Genomic DNA, 22,551 nt, shown 5'->3' on the forward strand with positions numbered 1-22,551 from the left:
TCCAGTGGCCAAGCTATAGTTCAGTGTTGCCTACACGGACTGGCAGCAGCTCTCCAGGGTTTCAGGAAGTCCCTACCTGGGTATTGAACCCGGGACATTTTGCATGTGCAGAGCAGGTGCTGGACTGCTAAGCTGCAGTTTGTTCAGCGTGGTTGGCTTACCAGAGTCTCCCCTTCCAGGCTGGCTTCCTCGCCCAGTTCTCCCATTGCCTTCATGCTTTGCCATAGAGTGGGGTGGCGGGGGGGAGGGTTTGATATGTGCAGAGTGTCAGCGCTGCGAATCGGCTGCCCCAGGCAATGTGGCATTTCCATTCAAGGCTCCATAATAGCTCTTGAAACCAAAGTGCTGGAGAGGCATCTGTGGTTGGTGTGGGTGGGGGGGGGGGAAGATGTGTGGGCATCTGGTAATTGCACAAGGCCCTTCATTGTCCTGCATTGTGGGGGGGGGGTTATTAAACATAATAGCACTTAAAATTAGAGGGTCTTCCAGCTTCTCAAGAGCAGAGGAGCAGAAAGAGAGGGAGGCGAGGATCAGGGGCACCTGTGTCTCTTTAGCAATGCCTTGCACAGCCCCATGGCTCAAGATCAAATCCTGAGCCCCCCCCTCCAAGGGCCTGACAGGGGTTGCAAAAGGGTTTTGCATTTTGCAAAGAGAAACTGGGGCTGCTCCAAAACGGATGTCTGCGTCAGCCTGTTTTGTACACAAGGGCTGGGTTCGAGTTCTGTCTTTTCAGTAAACAATGCGCCACGCAGAAGCTTTGTTCCTCCAGCTGCTGATGCCTTCCTCCTCCTCCCCCCCACCGCTTTTCTTGGCACCAGGGACTTTTCCAGCTGTCCGGGAGAGAGACTGCAAAAGGGAATAGAACTATCCAGCCCGACTGGTCCGCCCATCCAGTGGGAATTTCAAAAGTGCAGGCATTCTTGTAGAAATATCTGCTTGGAGCCATTTGGGGCTTAAATCTGCAGCCTCCCCCCCACTCATGATTAGTGCTTAAAGGTGTTAGCAGGGGTGGGGATAATCTTTGGAAAGGATAATTCTTTTTTTTTTTAGCATTTATTAAATTCACTCTGTAAAAAATCTGACACACATAAAACCAATGAGAGATAAGGAATGGAAAGTGACCCCACCGAAAGAAACTTTACAGTACAAATTTAAATCCATACAATTTAAATTGGCTTAATCTTGAAGTGTAATCCAATGAGACTGAAGATGAGACACTTGAGGTCCTGGACAAGGTAGTAAAACACTCTAAGACCCTCTGGATCCTTGGACTGATTTACATCAATAAGAGAACCAATTTTTGATGTGGTAAAAGTTCATCACCAATTACAATTTCAAGCTCCTGCCGGCCAACTCTGTCAGGAGGCGGCCATAATGCATCATCATCTTTTGTGATTTCGCTGTCGTCGATTATCCTCTTTAGCTCTTCCATCACACTTTTGTGTACGTAGGCTTCTTTTCTGATCATGACATCATTTTTATAATTGCTGTTGTTTGCATATCTCAGTTTCCCGTCAGGGCGGAACTCGAACTCGAGAAACTCGTGGCCGAACTTCCCCTTGTGCCCAACGTAATAACGCAAATAGAAATCGCTCGCCATGGTCGCATATGCCCCCCCCCCATGATTATTGCTAAAGGTGTTAGCAGAGGTGGGGATAATCTTTGGAAAGGATAATTCTGGGGGAAGTCCAGACTTTCCTTTTATGCAGGACTGCACAAATCAGAATATCCTATCTTGCTTCATTTTTGTTATTAAAGTGGTTATTGTGGAACCAATTTCACTGGTGGAAAAGCTGCTTTCAGGCATGTGTGGGTAATTGTGGGGTACACAACTGAGGGAGTTAGTGGGGGGGTGCCTTGGTCTGAGGTCGTGGGAGGTCAAAGACCCATTACAATTTCTGCAGCTGGGTCTTGTTGTTGTTCAGTTGTTCAGTAGTGTCTGACTCTTCGTGACCCCATGGACCAGAGCACGCCAGGCACGCCTATCCTTCACTGCCTCTCGCAGTTTGGCCAAACTCAAGTTAGTAGCTTCGAGAACACTGTCCAACCATCTCATCCTCTGTCGTCCCCTTCTCCTTGTGCCCTCCATCTTTCCCAACATCAGGGTCTTTTCTAGGGAGTCTTCTCTTCTCATGAGGTGGCCGAAGTACTGGAGCCTCAACTTCAGGATCTGTCCTTCTAGTGAGCACTCAAGGCTGATTCTTTCCCCCCCACAACCATGAGGTCTAGAAACTTTTGTCCTTTAAAAACCAAAGCAGATTCTCCGAGAGACAAGTCCTTTGCCAGACGCTGTCCAAATTTGTTTCAAGCATCGCATCAGGAAAATGGTTCTTCTCAGACCTCGAGCACAGACACCGCAGATCTACAGAGTAAAGACAGCAGGCAATTTTGAGCCCCCGGGGGTTCAATAGATCTAGCTGGGAGCACGTTCTCCTCCTCCAGAGATCAAAATGGAGTACGCGAGAGAGACTATGCGTAATGCAATTCTGCGGAAAGGCAGGTCATGGGGTTAATTTCATCACACTAAATTGCTTCAGTTCCTTAAACTGAGATTGCTGCCTCTGCAGAAGTGGGCGACGAGGGGAAAGATTTCTGCAGTCGCCAGCTTGTCACATGGCTTGATAAATCTTGCGTGCCTGTTCCACCTTCCTGTAGACACTTTCGTTGGCTGCTGTGAAATGTGACCGCAAATGGCAAGAAGAGGAAAAATCCCTCCCTTGTACCCATCCGCTGCCGCCTCCCTGGGGCCTCGCTGCTCCCTGCTAGGAGGGGTGGGGGTGCCCTTTGCCAATCCGCTTGGGGGACCTTTTCTCTACTTGCAGCTTCTTGGCCTTTGCCTCTGCCAGGAAGGGGAAATGAATCACAAACCAAAAGAGAAATGGGACCAGTACGAGGGCAGGAGGAGAGGGAGAGAAACAGGCTCTCATTGCTCAGCTGGGCCTAAGTCATTCTCCTGCTTACCTCGTGGCAGAGCTGGTAGAGCTGTGGACCTGCAGCTGCTGTCTGCCAGAGACAACTGAGGCAGTCCCGAGTATACCTGAAGGAGCGTCTCCACTCCCATCGTTCAGCCCGGGCACTGAGGTCCAGCTCCGAGGGCCTTCTGGCAGTTCCCTCACTGCAAGAAGCGAAGCTACAGGGAAACAGGCAGAGGGCCTTCTCGGTTGTGGCTCCCACCCTCCCACCAGATGTCAAGGAAATAAACAGCTATCTGACTTTCAGAAGTCATCTGAAGGCAGCCCTGTTTAGGGAAGTTTTCAATGTTTGATGTTTTATTGTGTTTTTAATACTCGGTTGGGAAACGCCCAAAGTTGCTGGGGAAACCCAACCAGATGGGCGGGGTATAAATAATAAATTATTATTATAAGTAAAGGACTGGTTGATCATCCAACCAACCTTTTCCCGGGGTTAACAAAGGACACTTCTGTACGGCAGTTGATTAAGGGCAGCATCTATAAGTTGTCGCCCCCCACCAAAATGCCATTCTCTTCTCCCTGCCCACTTTCAGTATGGATCTACTATTTCTCGTGTGTGTGTGTGTGTGTGTGTGTGTGTGTGTGTGTGTGTGTGTGTTGGGGTGGGGGTTGGGGGTGTTAACTTACTGGTTTTTCTGCAGAAATGACAAATCTGGATTAAATGGGGAAATAAAGGCACTTTGATGCCGGTGACATTTGCAAGAAAATGTGCCTGCATGAGAAGCCCCCAAGTCCAGGATAAACTGGCAAGTGGATGTTCCCTCTTGAGCAGAGAGTGTGGATGCTTCTGGCCCTGTTCATGCAGATCCGTGCACCCAATGGAGGCACATCAGTGCACTGTGAGGACTATAGCCTGCCATTTCAGCAGGCAAGCCTTAATACAACCGTGGTGTATGATCTAGCACACCATATGGGAGAAGGGGTGAAGTGTTGTCTTTGCCTCTTTCTGGCCCTGCTCTGTGCTCTCTTTCAGTTCTTTTGCCTGGCTGGAATATGTTCTTGAACTAATGCCTCTTGTTTGCCTGGATGGAGAGAGAGAGAGAGTAGAAACATTTGTGATTTTTGCATGGCTGCTGCATCAAAGTCAGAGATGCATCCATTGCTCTGCCAGTTTTGCTTCAGGTCTTGCCCACAACTGGCACACAGCCCCCCCAAAGAGTTGCCCCACAAGCAAAACACAGCCCTTGGGCTGAAGGAAGGTTCCCCCTTCCTGGGACGCTCCCTCCGGTTGCAGAGAAGATCTAGGCAGAGAGGAACTTTTTGCATGGACAGCAGCGGAGGTGGATTTCTTTGGCATGGGGACGTGGGTGTTCAGAGCATGTAAAAGAGGCCTGTCGCTTTACCCAGCCAGGGATGGACCACCGTGTTGTATTTTATAAATTTTATATAATGCTTGGTGGTGGAAAAAGCTCAAAGCAGAGGTTGGAGCAAAGGAACAAAAAGCTGAAGGTTTTGTGCTGCTTTAAGAGAGCGAAGGGTCTGTGGAGGCTGGCATCTCCCTTAAGGTCTGCTGCCCCAGAGCAGCATTGTCCTGGGCTTTCTTCTTGTGGGTGTCTGCTATTGTTCCTCGGGCTCTTTTCTTTTTTTTGCATCCTGTGTTTCTTTAAATTGCAGCCTTCAGAAACAATGAAGTTTCCTGCGTGTCCCCAGGCCAGGGTCCTCAGACAATGCCGCCCACTGAGTAAGCACCAGAGAGGAAAGAGAAACCCTTTTTCTTAAGCTTTAAAAGCTCGCTTGGGATGGGGAGGGGAGAGCCCTGGCCTCCAGTTTAAAGGGTGCTTCCCAGTTGGGAAGCTGAAAAGGCTGCCTGAAACCTCCCCCACGCATTGTGTCAGATCCAGAGCAGGGACAGTTGCATGGGACTTAAGTCATGGGACGCGGGTGGCGCTGTGGGTTAAACCACAGAGCCTAGGGCTTGCTGATCAGAAGGTCGGCGGTTCGAATCCCTGCAACGGGGTGAGCTCCCGTTTCTTAGTCCCAGCTCCTGCCCACCTAGCAGTTCAAAAGCACATCAAAGTGCAAGTAGATAAATAGGTACCGCTCTTGCAGGAAGGTAAATGGCGTTTCCGTGCGCTGATCTGGTTTGGCAGAAGCGGCTTTGTCATGCTGGTCACATGACCTGGAAGCTGTATGCCAGCTCCCTTGGCAATAAAGCAAGATGAGCGCCACAACCCCAGAGTCGTCCATGACTGGACCTAATGGTCAGGGGTCCCTTTACCTTTATCTTTACCCCATTAATTTCAGTGGGCTTTGCTTGGATTCATTGATGGGAGCTGGATAGAAATATGCTTTAAAGAAACTCGAATTTAACTTTTTATTTGGTGGGGAGGCTTTAGCTCAGTGGTAGAGCATTTGCTCTGCAAGAAGGAGGTTCCAGGTTCAATTCCTGGGGACAGTCCCCTGCCTGACACCCTGGACAACCGCTGCCAGCCACTGCTGGCAATACTGAGCTGGATGGACCAAGAACCCAGGCAGTATCCTGTGTCCTTTTAAGTGCATGCTTAAAAATGCACGTGCATCATCCAGGTATATTTGTTCGAGTGCTTGGATTGGCTGCACCCAACCCCTCGCTGGATTTGTCGCTTCATAAAGGCTCTCGTAAACATGCCAGGGCTGGCTGCCTCTTGCATTTCAGTCCAATTGCACAATGTTGTCATCTCCCCATCTTCGGGACAACAAAGGAGGCCAGTTTAGTTTTACCTGTGGCCTTCAGGGTCGCCTGCATTCTACCTGCCTGTGTGTAATGGCTCAGCTGTAAGAAACACAAGTAAATGACGTGTAAAAGAGTGGGTGACATTGAGAGAGACACAGAGAGAGAAAGAGCAATTGTTCAGATTTTAATTGGATTTCCTGGCTGGGTTCCTACTGAGCGGCAGGAAGGGGCTGGATCGGAGAGGGTGGGAGGCAGGGAGCCTGCAGAGACAAGATTGTTCTCAGAGGTGACACTGAGGGTTGTGGACAGGCTATACCCTTCCTGTCCAGGCAGCGGGGGAGCCAAGCAGGGAGGCTGCTGCAGCTTCCAAAGCCTTGCAGGGTCTGTTCCTGTTGCAAGAACTCGACAGAGGGTCCTCTGCTTCCCGGGAGGCTGGCTGCATTGCCCCACTGGACTCTCCCAGGGTGCAAGTTCGCTGCTGCTGCTGCTGCTGGCATGTTCAGGATGGACTGTTCTGAAGCAGTCCAGTAAAAAAAAAAGGCAAAAAAATAATAATCTCCTCCTGGTCTTTTTATAGCAGCACGAGGATTAGCTAAGGGGCTATTTTGGGAGCAGGCTAACGAAGACACAGTCGCTGGAGACGGCACATGCCTGATCTAACCATGTAAACATTTCCCTGTTTTTTCAATGGAGTTCCCAGTAAAAGCTCCAAGCTGATGCCGATCTCTGATCTCCTCTTCCCTGCTGCTGTTTCCGCTTTCCCCACCCATGTTCCACAAACCCCATGTTGAAAGAATGTGCTGGACGAGTGGTCGTGCCTCTGCTGCCTAGCCCTGCTTTGCCACTAACCCACACATTCAGTGGGCCTCAGGTGCCACGTCTTACCCTTCCCACATGCTTCTGTGGGGTTTTTTTTTTTGGGGGGGGGAGAAGAGCCCAGCCAGGTTTCAAAGGGTCTTCTCCCCCCTCCACCTGGTACCAATGCGGAAAGCAGAGTCTGCGTTGCCCCCCAGCAAAATCGGCTCCTGAGATATTACTAGGTCCTGTAGCCAATAAGGACTAGAACCTTAGTTTGAAAAGAAAAGAGGAAAGGAAGAGTATTTAGAATTGAGACAGGAGGGCAAATTCTGCACCCACAATTACCAAATTCCACTCCTGCGGGACACACAAGAATTGATACATGCCACTCCTGCAGATAAGCTACTGGTTTCCAAGTAGGATGAAAAAAGCGCCATCCTATCTTCCTGATATGTGGATCTGTTCCTTGGAAGTCGCTTTTACCTTCACCAACAAGTCCCACCATACCCCATTGAGTGTGTACTCATAAGGACTAGAATGTTGCTTTTAAAAGGAAATAGAACTGACAGTTGCAATGGTCCGGGTGCTGAATTCTGTCTGGCTCTGGCCCATTTGCAACCCCCCCCCTCTCCATGTCTGGGGTGGGGGTGGGGAGTGTCTGCTCTCTTCCTACTCTCCTGATGAAACCAAGTTGCTTGAATGCTGCCTCTCCTCCCCCCCTCCCAGCCCATCCCTGTTAACCAGCCCAGCTGTATGCTAATAGAGAGCAAACACCATTTCAGCCTCCAGCTTGCATTAAGTTGGCTGCAGGAATCTATTGTTAACCAGCCCATTGCTTCCCCTACCCCCTGCCGGCTACATTCTTCAATGGGGGGGGGGGAGAGAGAGAGAGAGAGACAGAGAGAGACCACAAAGCAAGCTGGAGTGAATGATGTTTGGGCTCAGGCTGACAGCTCAGATTGTACTCCCCTCCCCCCTCCCCATCTCCTTTTGTGTGCCTCCCCCTTTGTGCTTTTAACTATTTTTGTGTGTGTGTGGAGGGGTGCATCTGGCTGCTGTTTCTTCCTTCCCTCCCTTCCTCCCTTTTCTGTCCTTTGTTTGAATTATTTGAGATTCCCCCCCTCCCCGCCGCCCCTCCCAACAGGCAGCACACACAGACAGGCAACAGATGCCAGGAATTACCTGTGTCAATAAGGAAGTGCAGCCAGGCAGGTGGCAGGGCTCAGGAGGCGGGGGGGGGGGGGCAGAGCCTGCTCCCTTGGCTCAGGTTCACCTGGCAGTTGGAGGTGAATCGGTTGCAGGCGAGGAGGGGGGCTGTTTTGTGGTTCTTGTTCTCCATCATGCTGGGGGACGGGCAGGTGTGGCGAAGCCTCGCAGTATGGAGAGGGCCATCTGGCATAGCTGTCAACATTCCGCTTTTTTGTGGGAAATTCCCTTATTCTGGTGCCGTTTACCATTGCAGAATAAGGGAAAGTTGACAGCTATGGTTGTTTCCCAATGCAAAAAAGAAAAAAAGGAAGGTTGACAGCTCTGATCTGGGCAGGACTTTGGGGGCAGGGGCCTGCGACCCTCTTGGTAGAATGAGCAGCCTGCCAGCCTCATAAATGCGGCACATTTTGAGGGGTGAAAGAATGCACATTCTCCTACCCAGGCTGTGTGCACCGTGTCTGAGCTTTAGCACAGCGTGAAAGCTGCTTCTGGAAAGCCAGAAGGATATTGTGGGAGTTTTGCAGTGCGAAAAGAGCTCTAGGAAGCGGGACAGAAGCGCTGGCATTATAACCGGGAAAACTGGCACAAAATTTCCCACTTCCAAAATGCACCCTTAGGGCGCCCATCCCCAAACAAAAGCCTCTCAAGTCTTAAGATTGCCCAAGGATGGCACAGCCAGTGTGATGAGCGGTTCTCAGGTTGGTGATCTAGCGCAGCCGGGTTCGTGGTGGCGAGTTCAATTTCTGGCACGGGAAGCGAGGCCAGAGCAGGAAAGTGCTGTAGGCTTGCGGAAGGCTTGGACCAGGGGTCAGCAACCTTTTTCAGCTGTGGGCCGATCCACCGTCCCTCATACCATGTGGGGGGCCAGACTATATTTTGAAAAAATAATAATGAATGAATTCCTCTGCCCCACAAATAACCCAGACATGTATTTTAAATAAAAGGACACATTCTACTTATGTAAAAACATGCTGATTCCCAGACCGTCTGTGGGCCAGATTTTGAAGGCAATTGGGCCAGATCCGGCCCCCGGGCCTTAGGTTGCCTACCCCTGGCTTGGACTCTGCTATTGCGGCAGGTGCTCTTAGTATGCAGATGTATTAATTGAGAATGTTTTTGGGATAGCTCAGTTAGTAGAGCACGAGATTCTTCATTTCAAGGTTGTGGGTTCAAGCCCCACCCTGGGCAAAAGATTCCTGCATTGCAGGGGTTGGACTAGACTGACTCTTGTGGTCCCTTCCAACTCTACAATTCTGTGGATACCAGCTGCTCAGAGCTGCAGGAGGCAAGAATGCTCTTGTCTTGTGCTTGCGCAGGGATCTGGTCGGCCACTATGAGAACAGGATGCTGGACTAGATGGGTCACTGGCCTGATTCAGAGGTGGTTCCTCTGTCCTGAAGGGCGCAGGAGGTGGTGGTTGGAGGAGCAATGCTCAACAGGTTGTGTGCGAGAGACACAAGACTGAAACGTCTACTCAAGGGCACTTCCTGAAAATTGTTGGAGGCTGGGGGCGGGTGTGGTGTTTGCATTGCCCTCTGTTACATTTAAGATCACTTACCCCCATTTCCCCTCCTTATAGTGCAGTGATTTCTCTCTCCCCACCCCAAGCCACCGGCAGGAATGAGAAAATTCCAAAAAGTTGATTGCCATTGTCTTGAAACCTCGGGGCAACCAACGCCCTACACAAAAGGGGGAAGTGAGCTCAGGCAAATATTTCTCTTGCCTGAACTGCATTTTCATAGCCTGGGTAGATGTTAGAAAATCTGGGTGCATTCATCACATCCAAATCCAGTGCTTGGTCTCTGGGACGATGAGTGGACAGAGTAATCTTTTTATTTCTAGTTAATAAAATCCAACCTCGCTGCAAAATTGCATGTTGGTGTTTTGCAGATTAGATTAAAGGCAAAGGGACCCCTGACCATCAGGTCCAGTCGTGTCCGACTCTGGGGTTGCGGCACTCATCTTGCTCTCTAGGCCGAGGGAGCTGGTGTTTGTCCGCAGACAGCTTTTGGGTCATGTGGCCAGCATGACAAAGACGGAAACGCCGTTTACCTTCCCGCCAGAGCGGTCCCTATTTATCTACTAGCACTATGATGTGCTTTCGAACTGCTAGGTGGGCAGGAGCAGGGACTGAACAACAGGAGCTCACCCCGATGCGGGGATTCGAACCCCTGACCTTCTGATCAGCAAGCCCTAGACTCTGTGGTTTAACCCACAGCGCCACCTGGGCCGTACCAATTTCTAGGAAGGTGGGACATAGTTGTTGGCACAATTCTAGTTACAGGTAGGTAGCCATGCTGGTCTGCTGCAAGCTCATACCAAGAACAAACTTAGTTGGTCTCTAAGGTGCTACTGGAAGGAATTTTCTTATTTTTTTATTTTGTTTTGTTTGCACAATGTTAGGTAGGAAGGTTTGGGGGCATTCAAAAGTTATAGCGGTTCAGATAAAACTTTTTTTTAAAAATGAAAAAAAATCTTCCTTTCCCTTTTAGACATTTATCTTCACGGATGGTGAGGACGAAGAACTGAAGAAGAGGACAGGTGAGCTGGTTGAATGCATTTTGGCAGATGGGGAAGGGAGCTTCTTAAATATCTGCTTCCTCTGGAGGCTGTTCCTGGGAGGGTGAAGGAAGAGGAATAAAGATAAAACTCCTGCTCATTAACTCTCTGGAGTTGTGGGGAGGGGGGGGGACTTACTCAGCTATTTATTAAGCTGCCCTTCCCCTGCCCTTGGGAGATTGGATCAGATCAGTCTATTCTTATGCTAATGCCTCTATTCATGATTCAAGACATCCCAGAGAGTAACAGGTGGCAGCTGATGGGAAAAAAACGCTGGCTGAATAGGCAGATGAGAGCCTCTCCTTAGCATTTCCCCAGCCCAACAGGGTCCAGTTTGCATGGAAGGCTTTCTCCCCCCTCTCTGAGTTAACACTCAGTGGAGTCAAACAGCTAGCAGCCTTTAGATGCAGCCAGTAATCCCTTCCTCCCTGACATTTGTTTATCTAAAGAATTTTTTATCCTGCTATTCAGCCAGAAAAAAGGCCTCCAGAGCAATGTACAAATTACTAAAAGGGAAAGGGGGGCGGGGGGGGGGGGAAGAGAGAGAGAGAGAGAGAGAGAGAGAGAGAGAGAGAGAGAGAGAGAGAGAGAGAGAGAGAGAGAGAGAAGAAAGGCAGACTTCCAGTCTTTTTTTAAAAAATAAAAGGCATGGCACAAAAAGAAAGTGGACCGGAGGGAGGAGGAGATAAACAAACTCAAGTTCCGAGTTGCAGGTTCTTCTAACGACCTGCTGGGGTGGGAAGTATGTGGGGAGAAGGTTTTAAAAGCTGCTTGTTTTCTCACGTGGAGGCCCATGTTTTGCATCACAGAATTGGAAGGGACCCTGAGGGTCATCTAGTCCAACCCCCTGCAATGCAGGAATATGAAATGAGCCCAGCATCTGGTACAGTACCTGAAAAAGCAGCAAAATGCTTGGCATGCAGAAGGTTCAGTCCCCAGCACACCTAGTTAAAATGGGTCCGGTAACAGGGCAGAGCCGGCAATGAACCAGCGGTTAGATTCAGCAGCAGAAAACAGCTTTATATGTTAGAAGGGTTGTGGTTGTGTTCCTGAGATGCATTTTGTTGATATGCTTATATTTCCAAGCAAGGCACAAACTTGTCAGGAGAGCCATGTCCTTCCATTCATTCCTCCTCCTCCTCCTCTCTCCTCCAGGGAACGTCATCAACACCAATTGCTCCGCCGCCCACAGCCGCCAAGCCCTGTCCTGCAAGATGGCCGTGGAATATGACAAGTTCATCGAATCTGGGAGAAAGTAAGGGCAGGGAGTGGGCCGTGGGGGAAAGGCCGCCACTTTAAGCCAGTGTAAGGAGGGGCAATGTAGAGGGTGTGATCTGCAGGCTGGTGGGGCATCTCCAACTTAGACAGGAAGGGTCTATAGCTCAGGGGCAGAGCAGCAGGTCCCGGGTTTAAACTCCAACATCTCCAGATGAGAATGAGAATTGTCCTCTCTGCAGGCTCTGTGTAAGGCAGCTTCCTACGTCTCGGCTTGAATTATAGAATTTTAAAGTAGGAAGGGACCACGAGGGTCATCTTAGTCCAACCCTCTGCAATGCTGTAATTTTTTTTTGCCCGGTGTGGGGCTTGAACCCATGACCTTGTGACTGAAGAGCCTCATGCTCTACTAATGGAGTTATTCCTCATCCTGTTGCCCTCCAGATGTTCTGGAGCTCAACTTCCATAAGCTCCAAGCCAACCAGCATGGCCCAATGGGATTATGGGAGTTGTAGGCTAGAACCTTTGGAGGGACACCAGATTTTGGGAAGACTGGACAGTCCTGAGCCAGATGGACCAGTGGTCTGGCTCTGAATAAGGCAGTTTCCTAAGGTGCTAATTCTTTCTGAAATTGGCCAACTGAATGTACTGGTAGGTAGCCGTGTTGGTCTGCCATAGTCAAAACAAAATATAAATTTTTTTAAAAAATCAAAAAATCCTTCCAGTAGCACCTTAGAGCAGTGTTTTTCAACCTTTTTGGGGCAAAGGCACACTTGTTTCATGAAAAAAATCACGAGGCACACCACCATTAGAAAATGTTAAAAAAATTAACTCTGTGCCTATATTGACTATATATAAAGTAATTTTTCAATTTTTCCCACGGCACACCAGGCAACATCTCGCGGCACACTAGTGTGCCACGGAACAGTGGTTGAAAAACACTGCCTTAGAGACCAACTAAGTTTGTTCTTGGTATGAACTCATACCAAGAACAAACTTAGTTGGTCTCTAAGGTGCTACTGGAAGGATTTTTTGATTTTTGATTTTGTTTTGAATGTAATGTGTAAGCTTTTTCGGGTAGGTGGATCACGGCCTCGGTTGTAGCAAAATTTTATTGCGTCCTTGATAGTTCCTTTTCCCAGTTAGTTGTCCTAAGTGATGTTCAGAATTAAAACCACCAGTAAAAGCATTAAAAAAATATATGCAACCATAGATAAGGGCTGCCATCGTTAACCAGGTGAGGAAAGGGTCCTTTTAAGGCAGGCTTCCTCAAAACTCTCCCTCCAGGTGTTTTGAGACTACAGTTCCCATCATCCCTGACCACTGGTCCTGCTAGCTAGGGATCATGGGAGTTGTAGGCTAAAAACATCTGGAGGGCCAAGTTTGAGGGAGCCTGTTTTAAGGAGTTGATTAGCCCACAAATGGGAAAATCTAGCATGGATCTCTAGCTATGCCAGAATGCTTTCACAGCTGAGCAGTGAGAGACTTTTTTTGCCCCATGAAGCTGCCTCTTCATAGGCAGAACAAACAGTTCCTGTTTAGATAAAAACTGTTTGTATATATAAATACCTATAAATAGTTAGAGAGAGCTTCATAGATACCAACCCAGGAAAATATAGCAATTGGAATCGATTGTGAATTCATTAAGACTCGTGGTGTTAAACATGCAAAAGGAAACAATTCATTTTGGTTCTTAAGGCTGATGTTTAAGCATGTGATAAAGGAGTGTCCCCAAATTTGCTTACAGATCTGAAATAAAATGTCTGTAATTTCTGTTCTTTTGTCTTTTATGATTCGTTCTTGGAATGCATTTAATCACAGCAATAAAAACAAATAAAGCTAAGACACTCCTGTTTTGCACTAAAGTTTGAAAATGCCTTTTGGCTAGGAATCCTGGGCAACTCAAGACAAAACCGAAGTTGATTTTGTTTGGCCCCCTCCTAACCCGCTCACCTCTCATTGTCGTTTGACGCATTAGGTGGTTTTGCCACATGGACGATGACAACTATGTCAATGTTCGAGCGCTGATCAAACTGCTCTCCAGTTACCCCCACACGCAAGACATCTACATTGGAAAACCAAGCCTGGATAGACCCATCCAGGCCACGGAGAGGATTAGCGAGAACAAGATGGTAAGCGGACAGGAGAAAAATAAAAGGCTGTTTCACTTAGACCACATTCACTTACCCCATACATTTAAAGCACTATGATACCACTTTTATACAGTTGATTCTTCGTCTGTCAGGTGTCTACAGGTGAAACTCGAAAAATTAGAATATCGTGGAAAAGTCCATTTATGTAAGCAATTGTTTTCATTAGCTACTGGAGTTTAATATATGAGATAGGCTCATGACATGCAAAGTGAGATACGTCAAGCCTCTGCTTGTTATGATTGTGATGAATACGGTGCACAGCTGATGAAAACCCCAAAGTTGAGATTGTTAATTTGGGGTTCTCATCAGCTGTACGCCATAATCATCACAATGATAACAAATAAAGGCTTGGCATATCTCGCTTTGCATGTCATGAGTCTATCGCACATATTAGTTTCACCTTTTAAGTTGAATTACTGAAAGAAATGAACCTTTCCACGATATTCTAATTTTTCGAGTTTCACCTGTATAGAAAATGATTCAAAGCATCCAATCCAAGACAACACTCAACACATTCCACTTTCTCTAGACCAGTATTGTTTTCAATCTTCTGGATTGGTTTTGACTCTTGACTCTTTTCTCTCCCCCCCCCCCCAGCATCCGGTCCACTTCTGGTTTGCCACAGGCGGCGCTGGTTTCTGCATCAGCCGTGGACTGGCGCTAAAGATGAGCCCTTGGGCGAGGTGAGTGATGGGACATTTGGAGGGCGCTGTGTTTGCTGTCCTGAGCTCTCGGATCACTACTATTTATGCCTTAGCTCAGGCATGTCCAAAGTCCGTTCTGGGGGGCCTAAGCTGGCCTGCTGGTCGGTTTAATCCTGTGTAGCAGTTCATTTCCTGGGGTAAAAACCTTTAAGAAAGCCCAACAACTTTGGTTGGCCCTCGCGCATGTTCACTTCATCAAATCTGGCCCTCTTTGAAAAAAAAGTTTGGACACCCCTGCCTCAGCTGGTCATGAACATGAGTGCTCGTTCCCCACCTTGCAAATGTAAAACACATTGGTGGATCAGGGGATATTTTTTGGGGGGGGGCCACCTAAGAAAGAGGGCATCCCACCCCTTTCCTTTTTATTGCAGTTGTTATAATTATTTTTGTTATTAATTAACTCCCATAAAGCACCTAATATTTTCTTAAGTGCTGTACGTGTAATGAATCTTGCACAGTCGTGCCTCGGAAGTCGAACGGAATCTGTTCCGGAAGTCCGTTTGACTTCCAAAACGCTTGGAAACCAAAGCGTGGCTTCCGATTGGCTGGAAGTTCGGCTTCCGAAAACCGTTCGGAAACCGGGACACTCACTTCTGGGTTTTGATCATTCGGGAGCCAATGCGTTTGAGATCGGAGGTATGACTGCACAGGGGAATTCCCCGCTTATGTGAGGGTTCAGTTCTGGGTTCCCGTGCAAGTCCTTTAACCCCTTGTGGTGCCAGAAAACAATGTGCCCAATGGCAGTCATGCATGTGCACAGGGAGGTGCCTGTAGATGTTTCTTTTAAAATAGCCGTATGTAATAATGAGGGCTTTTTTGTTATTTTTCATATCTAAAAAAATAAGGTTTTGGTAAATTGGGGTGTGGGAAAGCAATTATCCTCCTACCTTCGTTAGGGAGCCTTGCCCATTGTTAGGGAGGAGCGTCTCCACCCCCATCGTTCAGCCGGGACACTGAGATCCAGCTCCGAGGGCCTTCTGGCGGTTCCCTCACTGTGAGAAGGAAACCAGGCAGAGGGCCTTCTCGGTGGTGGCGCCCACCCTGTAGAACGCCCTCCCATCAGAGGTCAAGGAGATAAGCAACTACTTGACATTCAGAAAATACCTGAAGGCAGCCCTGTTTAGGGAAGTTTTTAATCTGTGAAATTTTAATGTATTTTAATATTTGTTGGAAGCCTCCCAGAGTGGCTGGGGGGACCTGGGTGGGGTACAAATAATAAAATTATTATTATTATTATTATTACTACTATAAGTCCCCACCATACCAAAGTCTTGCTTCTTCCACAATCCTCTACAGCGGAGGACACTTCATGAGCACCGCAGAAAAGATCCGTCTCCCGGACGACTGCACCATCGGCTACATCATAGAATCTGTGCTGGGGGTGAAGCTGATCCGGAGTAATCTCTTCCATTCCCATTTAGAGAACCTCCACCAGGTGCCCAAGACAGAGATTCACGTTCAGGTAAAAAAACCTCTTAATAGACCAGCGTTTCCAAAACTTTAGCGTGATTGTGTACCCCTTTTGAGTGTTTTCGTCTTGCCAGCGTGTCCCTTCCCAGGTGAAGATAATTTGAGGGCAGTTTCAATAATGCTATTGTTTTCTGTAGGGCGGCGGGGGGGGGGGGGGAGGAGCTATGGCAAAGTAAAATAACAAAAATCAGCCGTGAAACACTTAGGCATACATCTGCCCCTGAAGATGCCTGAGACATATTAAAATAAAATGGTAATCTGTGTGCCACGGTGCTCTACAATATCTATGCTCCTTCCTGCCCATTCCAGTTGTCTTGTTACATGGGAACTGTGAGCACAGGTTGTGGGTATGGCATGTGCACACATCTTTGTGCACTGCTCGTGCCAGGATTATCCTCAAACAGAAGTTTTCAGTGATGCTGCTTTAAATCACAGGGGCACCGGGTCCAGTGCCTAAAAACTGGGATTCCCCAACATGGCAACTGTGGGCACCGTTGTACCCTCAGACCCCCTCCCCCATGATGTCCCCCAAGCCCCCTTGCTCATTACTTTTTAAAAAGTAAGCTCTTTTGGCTCTTGTTTGGTTGTCAGGGGCTGGAGGGGCTATTTGTCTGTGTTACATTTTGTGGCTGGCGCAGCTGTTTTGCCTGTTTGGGGGAGGAGCTTCCTATCAGTTTTTCCTTCTGTGAAATGGGTGTGTGTGTGTGAATGAATGAATGAATGACAGACACATCAGGAAATCTGAGGAGCTTTAAATATATATATCTCTTTATATTTAAAGCTCCTCAGATTTCCAGGTGTGTCCTCTCTTTGCCCCCAACATGTCGGGAACCTTAAGTCTTGAGAGAAAGATCTTAATCCAACTGTTCAAAGACACTGATTCAATCTTAATTCAACCAAGTGGTCTGAGGAGCCCCTTCCTCCTTTCATCAAGTCAATCTTTGTGTGCTCTCTCTCTCCCCTGCCCAGGTGACCCTGAGCTATGGAATGTTTGAAAACAAGAGGAACTCCATCCATATCAAGGGAGCTTTCTCAGTGGAGGAGGATCCGTCCAGGTGAGCAGCATGTGTCCCTCCCCTCGTGCATACTAGTTAATTGTTTAGAGATGTGGATCAGTTGAAACAGTCCCTGTCCACAGGTTTGCAATCTGAAAATATGCACGACACACAGGGAAAGGGACAGGGAGGGAAGAGCTTCACATCTCCACTTGGCTGAGAGATGGGCCATATTCACACCCCACTTTTAAAGCACTACAATATCACTTTGAGCAACTGTGGCTTCCCCCAAAAGAATTCTGGGAGTTGTAGTTTATCAAGGGTGCTGAGAGTTGCTAGGAGGCTCCTATTCCCCTCCCAGATCTACAGTTCCTTAGGGAGAGGAATTATTGTTAAACAGCTCTGGGAAGAGATTGGGGCCTCCTAACAACCCTCAGCACCCTTAACAAACTACAGCTCCCAGAATTCTTTGGGGGGAAGCCATGGCTGCTTGGAGTGGTATCATAGTGCCTTAAATGTAGGGCAGGCATAGGCAAACTCCGGCCCTCCAGATTTTTGGGACTACAATTCCCATCATCCCTGACCACTGGTCCTGTTAGCTAGGGATGATGGGAATTGTAGTCCCAAACATCTGGAGGGCCAGAGTTTGCCTATGCCTGGTGTAGGGTGTGAATGCAGCCAAATCTCTTAGCCTAACCTACCTCAAAAGGTGATCATCAGGAATAAAACAGGGCAGGGGAGAGAGACAAAGAACTACGAGCTCTTTAAAGGGGAAATACTGGATCTAAAAGCTATAGGTAACTTGCTCTATAATTAGAAAGATGCCCCTGATTTTCACCAGGGAGCAGGTTTTAAACCTGTTTCAACCACCCCCTGGCTAAACGTTACAGCCCTAATCAATACTGTGCCACTGATGATCGTAATTATAATTTTTGGGATGTCGCTGATGTTGGGATGTCTCCTCCTCTCTCTTGCAGGTTCCGTACTGTCCACTGTATGCTGTATCCGGACACTCCTTGGTGCCCTCGCAATGCAGTTTACTAAGAGACAAGGTGTCCCCTTCGTAACCTCGTCCCGAGTTTTCCCGGTATCCGAAGAGCTCGTGGGACCTGTGCATTTGTGTGTGTGTGTGTTTCCTTTGCTGTGAGGCTGTTGGCGCTTAATTACTGTGGTTAATTCACAGTGTGCGTGTGTTTTATAGGCTGCTGTGCGGCCCCTTCTTCTCTCATCCGGCCCTGAGATGCTGAGATATTTTTGGGCTCCCCCTGCTATTTGCCCCTATTGATGGGGCAAGCGGGTTTTACTCTGGGCAGAAGGAACTGCCCTTAACAACCCTCATTTTTTAGGTGAGTGGTTCTGGCTGTTTGTACAGGTGTAAAATGACCGAAAACCCGCACCTTGAACAACTAGCCTGGGCATTTCTGAATATTGCTTTGCAGTGTTCTTGTAGGGTTACTGCTGGGTCCCCCCGTCCCCCTCCCCCCGCTCCCTTGCTGCTGAATTTGTAAAAGCAGTGTTGGAATGAATGAACAAAAACACAGGGTACAATTCAGCCCAGAGTTAAAGCACTAAAGGAAAAAAAATCAAAACCTATGGACTTCATGTGCTTGAGCTCCCAACCAAGAAGCCCAGCTTCTTGGGGAACTGAATCTAGCAACATCTGTAGGACCACAGGCTAGCCACCCGTTGCCTTAAACCAGGTGCAGGGAATCTGCAGCCCGCCAAGATGTTGCTGAACTACAACTCTCGGTCAGCAAGCATAGCCAGTGACGATGGGAGTTGTAGTTCAGCAACATCTGGGGCTCCGTGGGTTCCCTGCACCTGCCTCAAACCTTTCACTGCCTTCCCCTGTCCATCCTGGATTCCTAAACGATCCTTTAAGTGTTCCTCCCTGCTTATTAGGCTCCGGATAACATTTCAGATGAAGGTTTACAAACTAAAGTTTGTAATTTTTTAAAAAGATGCTCCTTTTTTGGAATTCCTCCCCCCTCTTCATAGTGAGTGAGTGAGTGAGTGAGTGTGTTCTGTATTTTATACATGTAATGACTGCTCGGTTTTTTTAAATGTTGCTTCTAGAGCTGGTTAGACTCCCAGCTTTTATGGTTGCACTGAAGGGAGAAAGTCTGGACTCAGCCTCTTGGCAAACTCTACTTCCTTGCCCGCAGCTCAATTGTACGAGGATTTATGCTCCACTGAACATGGCGGGGACTTCCTTGGAAGTAAATAGGTGTAGGATTCAGTGTTTCTCAAACCTGGGTCCGCAGTTGTTGTTGGACTACAACTCCCATCATCCTTTGTGAGCTGGACCAAGTAAATAGGGGATGGGAGTTGTAGTCCAACAACTGCTGGGGACCCAAGTTAGAGAAACACTGAGTTACCGTATTTTTCGCTCCATAAGACACACTTTTTCCACCTAAAAATTAAGGGGAAATGTCTGTGCGTCTTATGGAGCGAATGGTAGCCCCTGGAGCCGAATTGCCCAGGGGCCAAAAGCAGATATTGCCTTTTTGTTTTACAAAGATAGAAAGGGGTGTTGAAAGGACCCCGCTCAGCAGCTGATCAGCAAGAGATTGGAGAGAGATAAGAGTCCCCGGCTCCCTTTCAGCCCCACCCTCCATTGTTGAATGTGCTGCAGAGGGAGGTTGTTTGTTTCCCCAGCAACATGTGACAGGCTGATTAGATTATCTGTCTGGAAACTGTAGAAATGGCTCCCTTTCCTTCAGAAGCTGCAGAAATGTGAGTTGAACCCCATAAAAAACGGGGCTTTTCCTCTTTGCTTTTCCCCCTTTGCAAAAAAAGCTGCAAAACTTTTAGCTGATCCTCAAAAAACCAGGGCTTTTCCCTTTGCAAAAAAAGCTGCAAAAATTTTAGCTGATCCTAAAAAAAACACAGGGCTTTTAGAGGAGGAAAACCAGAAAGATATTTGTTTTTCTTGTTTTCTCCTCTAAAAACAAGTTGCGCCCTATGGTCCGGTGCGCCCTATGGAGCGGAAAAATACGGTAGCTTTATTGAAGCACTGTAATGTTTAGCAGCGCAACTTTATACACGTTTACTTGGAAGGAAGTCTGGGGCTGTTGATAGGGACTTAGTCCCAGGTAGGGAGGTGTAGGATTGTGAATCCCATACAAGTGACTTAAGTTTACCCAGCGGGCAAGGTTTTCCTTTACGGTTTAATGAGAAGTGGCATGAATTACTGTTTTTCTGCCATGCGATGAAAAACCTTTTGGCGGCCTGGTTTTGTGTGACTTCCGCTTAGCAAGGACAGTCACCTGCCTTCGCCTTCTCTCTTCCTTCAGTGCAACATCTTTTTCCCACCTGTCGTTTCCTCTGGGGTGATTAAAAAAAACACACCTTGCCTGGTTGTCTCTCCAGTTGATGCGGAGACTGCTGCTCTAGCCCAAGCACTCGACAAGAGGTCACAATCTCGTACGCAAGTGTCCTGCCTCTTGTGCAAAAACCAGGGCGTGTATGTTTTGCTTCCTGGATCCTTGGGCAGATTCAGAAAAATGTAAGCTTCCATTCCAAATGGGAAGGAATAAGAATTGGCCCACACTGGGTAGTGTTTGTAAATATCTTATTGCAACAGTGTTATTTACTGTGCCCTTTTTTGTGCCGCTTTTGTAAATTGTGGATTTTTTATTAAATAATTTTTTTCCTGTGGATCAGAAAAAAAAATACTTTTATAAAATCTGTTTTTAAAAAAATGAAATGGGGAGGGCCAGGGGGTCTTATGTGACTATCACTTATCCTTAATTTATATGTCCCAGTATCTGGGAGTTTGTTTGGGGTGTGAGTATGTATGTTGTGCGTGTTTTTAAATGAGGGAAATGGAGGGGGGGGGGGAAATAACAAGGACAAATGTTCTCAGGGAATTAAACCTGATTGTTACCATGGAAACTGTGGTAGCCATCCTTTCTTTGCTGTTAATAAAGCAGTTTTTTTTGGCTGGTTAATGTCGTTTGACTGCGGTGTTTTGTGTGTGGCGCACGCGGGGAATAAGATCACACATCCTTTGCTGCGAGATGTAGCAGGAGTAGTGGCCAAACAACAGGAGCTGCAACACAGTGTTGCAGTACTGCCTTTCAGGGTCCCTCCCAGCCAGCCAGCCACCCAGTGGTGAGGGAGAGAAGGAACATTTGAGGGGAGGGGGTTAGTGGTTGGAGGACTGCAGCAGATATTTCACCTGCAGGAGAAATATCTGACGCTATTGTAAGCCTAGCAGGGGTGGCCAACTCCCAAGAGACAGCGATCCACTCAGAGTTTAAAAAAAGCAGCAGTGATCTACCCCCCCCCTTTTGGGGGTTGAGGTCAAAGTTGTTGAGTTTTTTCAGGGAGGAGGTAAAATGTTGGGCTTTTTTTAGGGGAGCCACAGTTGTTCAGCTAATGATCTACCAGTGATCTCCGCAGACACCCAGCGATCTACCAGTAGATCACAATCTACCTGTTGGACATGCCTGTACTTACTCATTTACCTGGCAAGAGCCTTTCCTGCGTTTTATCTCTTTACATTAAATAAGCTGCAATAAGCAAAGGTGGTGCTAGGTTTCAGGGGGTCTCAGGTAAGGTGCGAACCATCTTCCTGTGCTTAACAGACCTGGTCAGAAGTAGCCGGGGTGGCAGCAGGTAAGAGGGAACGAGTGCCTTTTTTCCTGGTGGGCGAAAGGAAAAGGGAGCCATTAGCTCCTGCTCCATGTTTACTGCCCTATACGAAGGGGTGGAGAATGGGTCTCTTTTTCTTTGACTGATCAGGAAGAAGTTGGGACTCCTTGTCTTCGTCCTCCACGTGTCCTCACCACGTCCAGGGATCTTGACCTAGTGGTGCCACTGAGAATCTGACACAATTGCCTTACAGCCTGCTAGTTCTGAATGGGCCTGACTGATATGTCCACATTTGTAGCCCAACCATCCTCAGTTGATACCCCAGCCAGAGATTGCTACACCACACGGACCACCATCTCCTCCCAATAAATGGTGCACACGCAGCTACTTTCATGGTTACATTTTCAGGATAATACCATATTTTCATTATTATTATTATTATTATTATTATTATTATTATTATTATTATTATTATTATTATTATTTTATTTATTTATACCCCGCCCATACGGCTGGGTTTCCCCAGCCACTCTGGGTGGCTTCCAACAGAATATTAAAATGCAATAATATATTGAACATTAAAAGCTTCCCTAAACAGAGCTGCCTTCAGATGTCTTCTAAAAGTCTGGTAGTTTTTCTCTTTGACATCTAGTGGGAGGGCGTTCCACAGGGCGGGTGCCACTACCGAGAAGGCCCTCTGCCTGGTTCCCTGTAACTTGGTTTCTTGTAGCGAGGGAACCACCAGAAGGCCCTCAGCACTGTACCTTAGTGTCCGGGCAGAACGATGGGGGTGGAGACACTCCTTCAGGTATACTGGTCCGAAGCTGTTTAGGGCTTTAAAGGTCAGCACCAACACTCTGAATTGTGCTCAGAAATGTACCGGGAGCCAGGGAGTACAAAAGCCCTCTCCCTTCCTGTGATTTCCTGCAACTGGTATTCAGAAATATCGCTGATTCCAAGACAGAGAAACCAGTAGGAGAACACTTCAATCTCCCAGGACATTCTATAAAAGATCTCAAAGTAGCTGTCTTAATACAAAGGAATTTCAGAAATAGACTGGAAAGAGAAGTGGCTGAATTGCAACTAATCACCAAACTAAAAACCATGGAGAAACCTGGTCTGAACAAAGACATTGGATTCTTATCTCATACATGACAAAGCTATCTTTAGCCATCTCACCCCTTGCCTTTCCCTGTAAGACCAATTGCAGCTTTTCCACACCTA

General features: G+C 47.7%; 1 protein-coding gene and 1 pseudogene across 1 annotated transcript in view; one reads left to right on the forward strand and one right to left on the reverse strand.

Annotated features, from left to right (window-relative positions):
* LFNG (LFNG O-fucosylpeptide 3-beta-N-acetylglucosaminyltransferase) overlaps positions 1-18,301 on the forward strand; it is a 31,871-nt gene extending 13,570 nt beyond the window's left edge. Inside the window, exons 2-8 of the mRNA XM_033167030.1 lie at positions 10,125-10,173; positions 11,347-11,446; positions 13,385-13,538; positions 14,157-14,242; positions 15,560-15,725; positions 16,703-16,788; positions 17,706-18,301. Coding sequence (XP_033022921.1) covers positions 10,125-10,173; positions 11,347-11,446; positions 13,385-13,538; positions 14,157-14,242; positions 15,560-15,725; positions 16,703-16,788; positions 17,706-17,772 — 708 coding nt within the window. The 3' untranslated portion in view covers positions 17,773-18,301. The remainder of the gene's footprint in view (positions 1-10,124; positions 10,174-11,346; positions 11,447-13,384; positions 13,539-14,156; positions 14,243-15,559; positions 15,726-16,702; positions 16,789-17,705) is intronic.
* Positions 1,044-1,612, reverse strand: LOC117056556 (annotated as a pseudogene).
* Positions 18,302-22,551: the final 4,250 nt, after the last annotated feature.

This window comes from Lacerta agilis, chromosome 13, assembly GCF_009819535.1.
Source record: "Lacerta agilis isolate rLacAgi1 chromosome 13, rLacAgi1.pri, whole genome shotgun sequence".
NCBI classification, from domain to species: Eukaryota; Metazoa; Chordata; class Lepidosauria; order Squamata; family Lacertidae; genus Lacerta; species Lacerta agilis.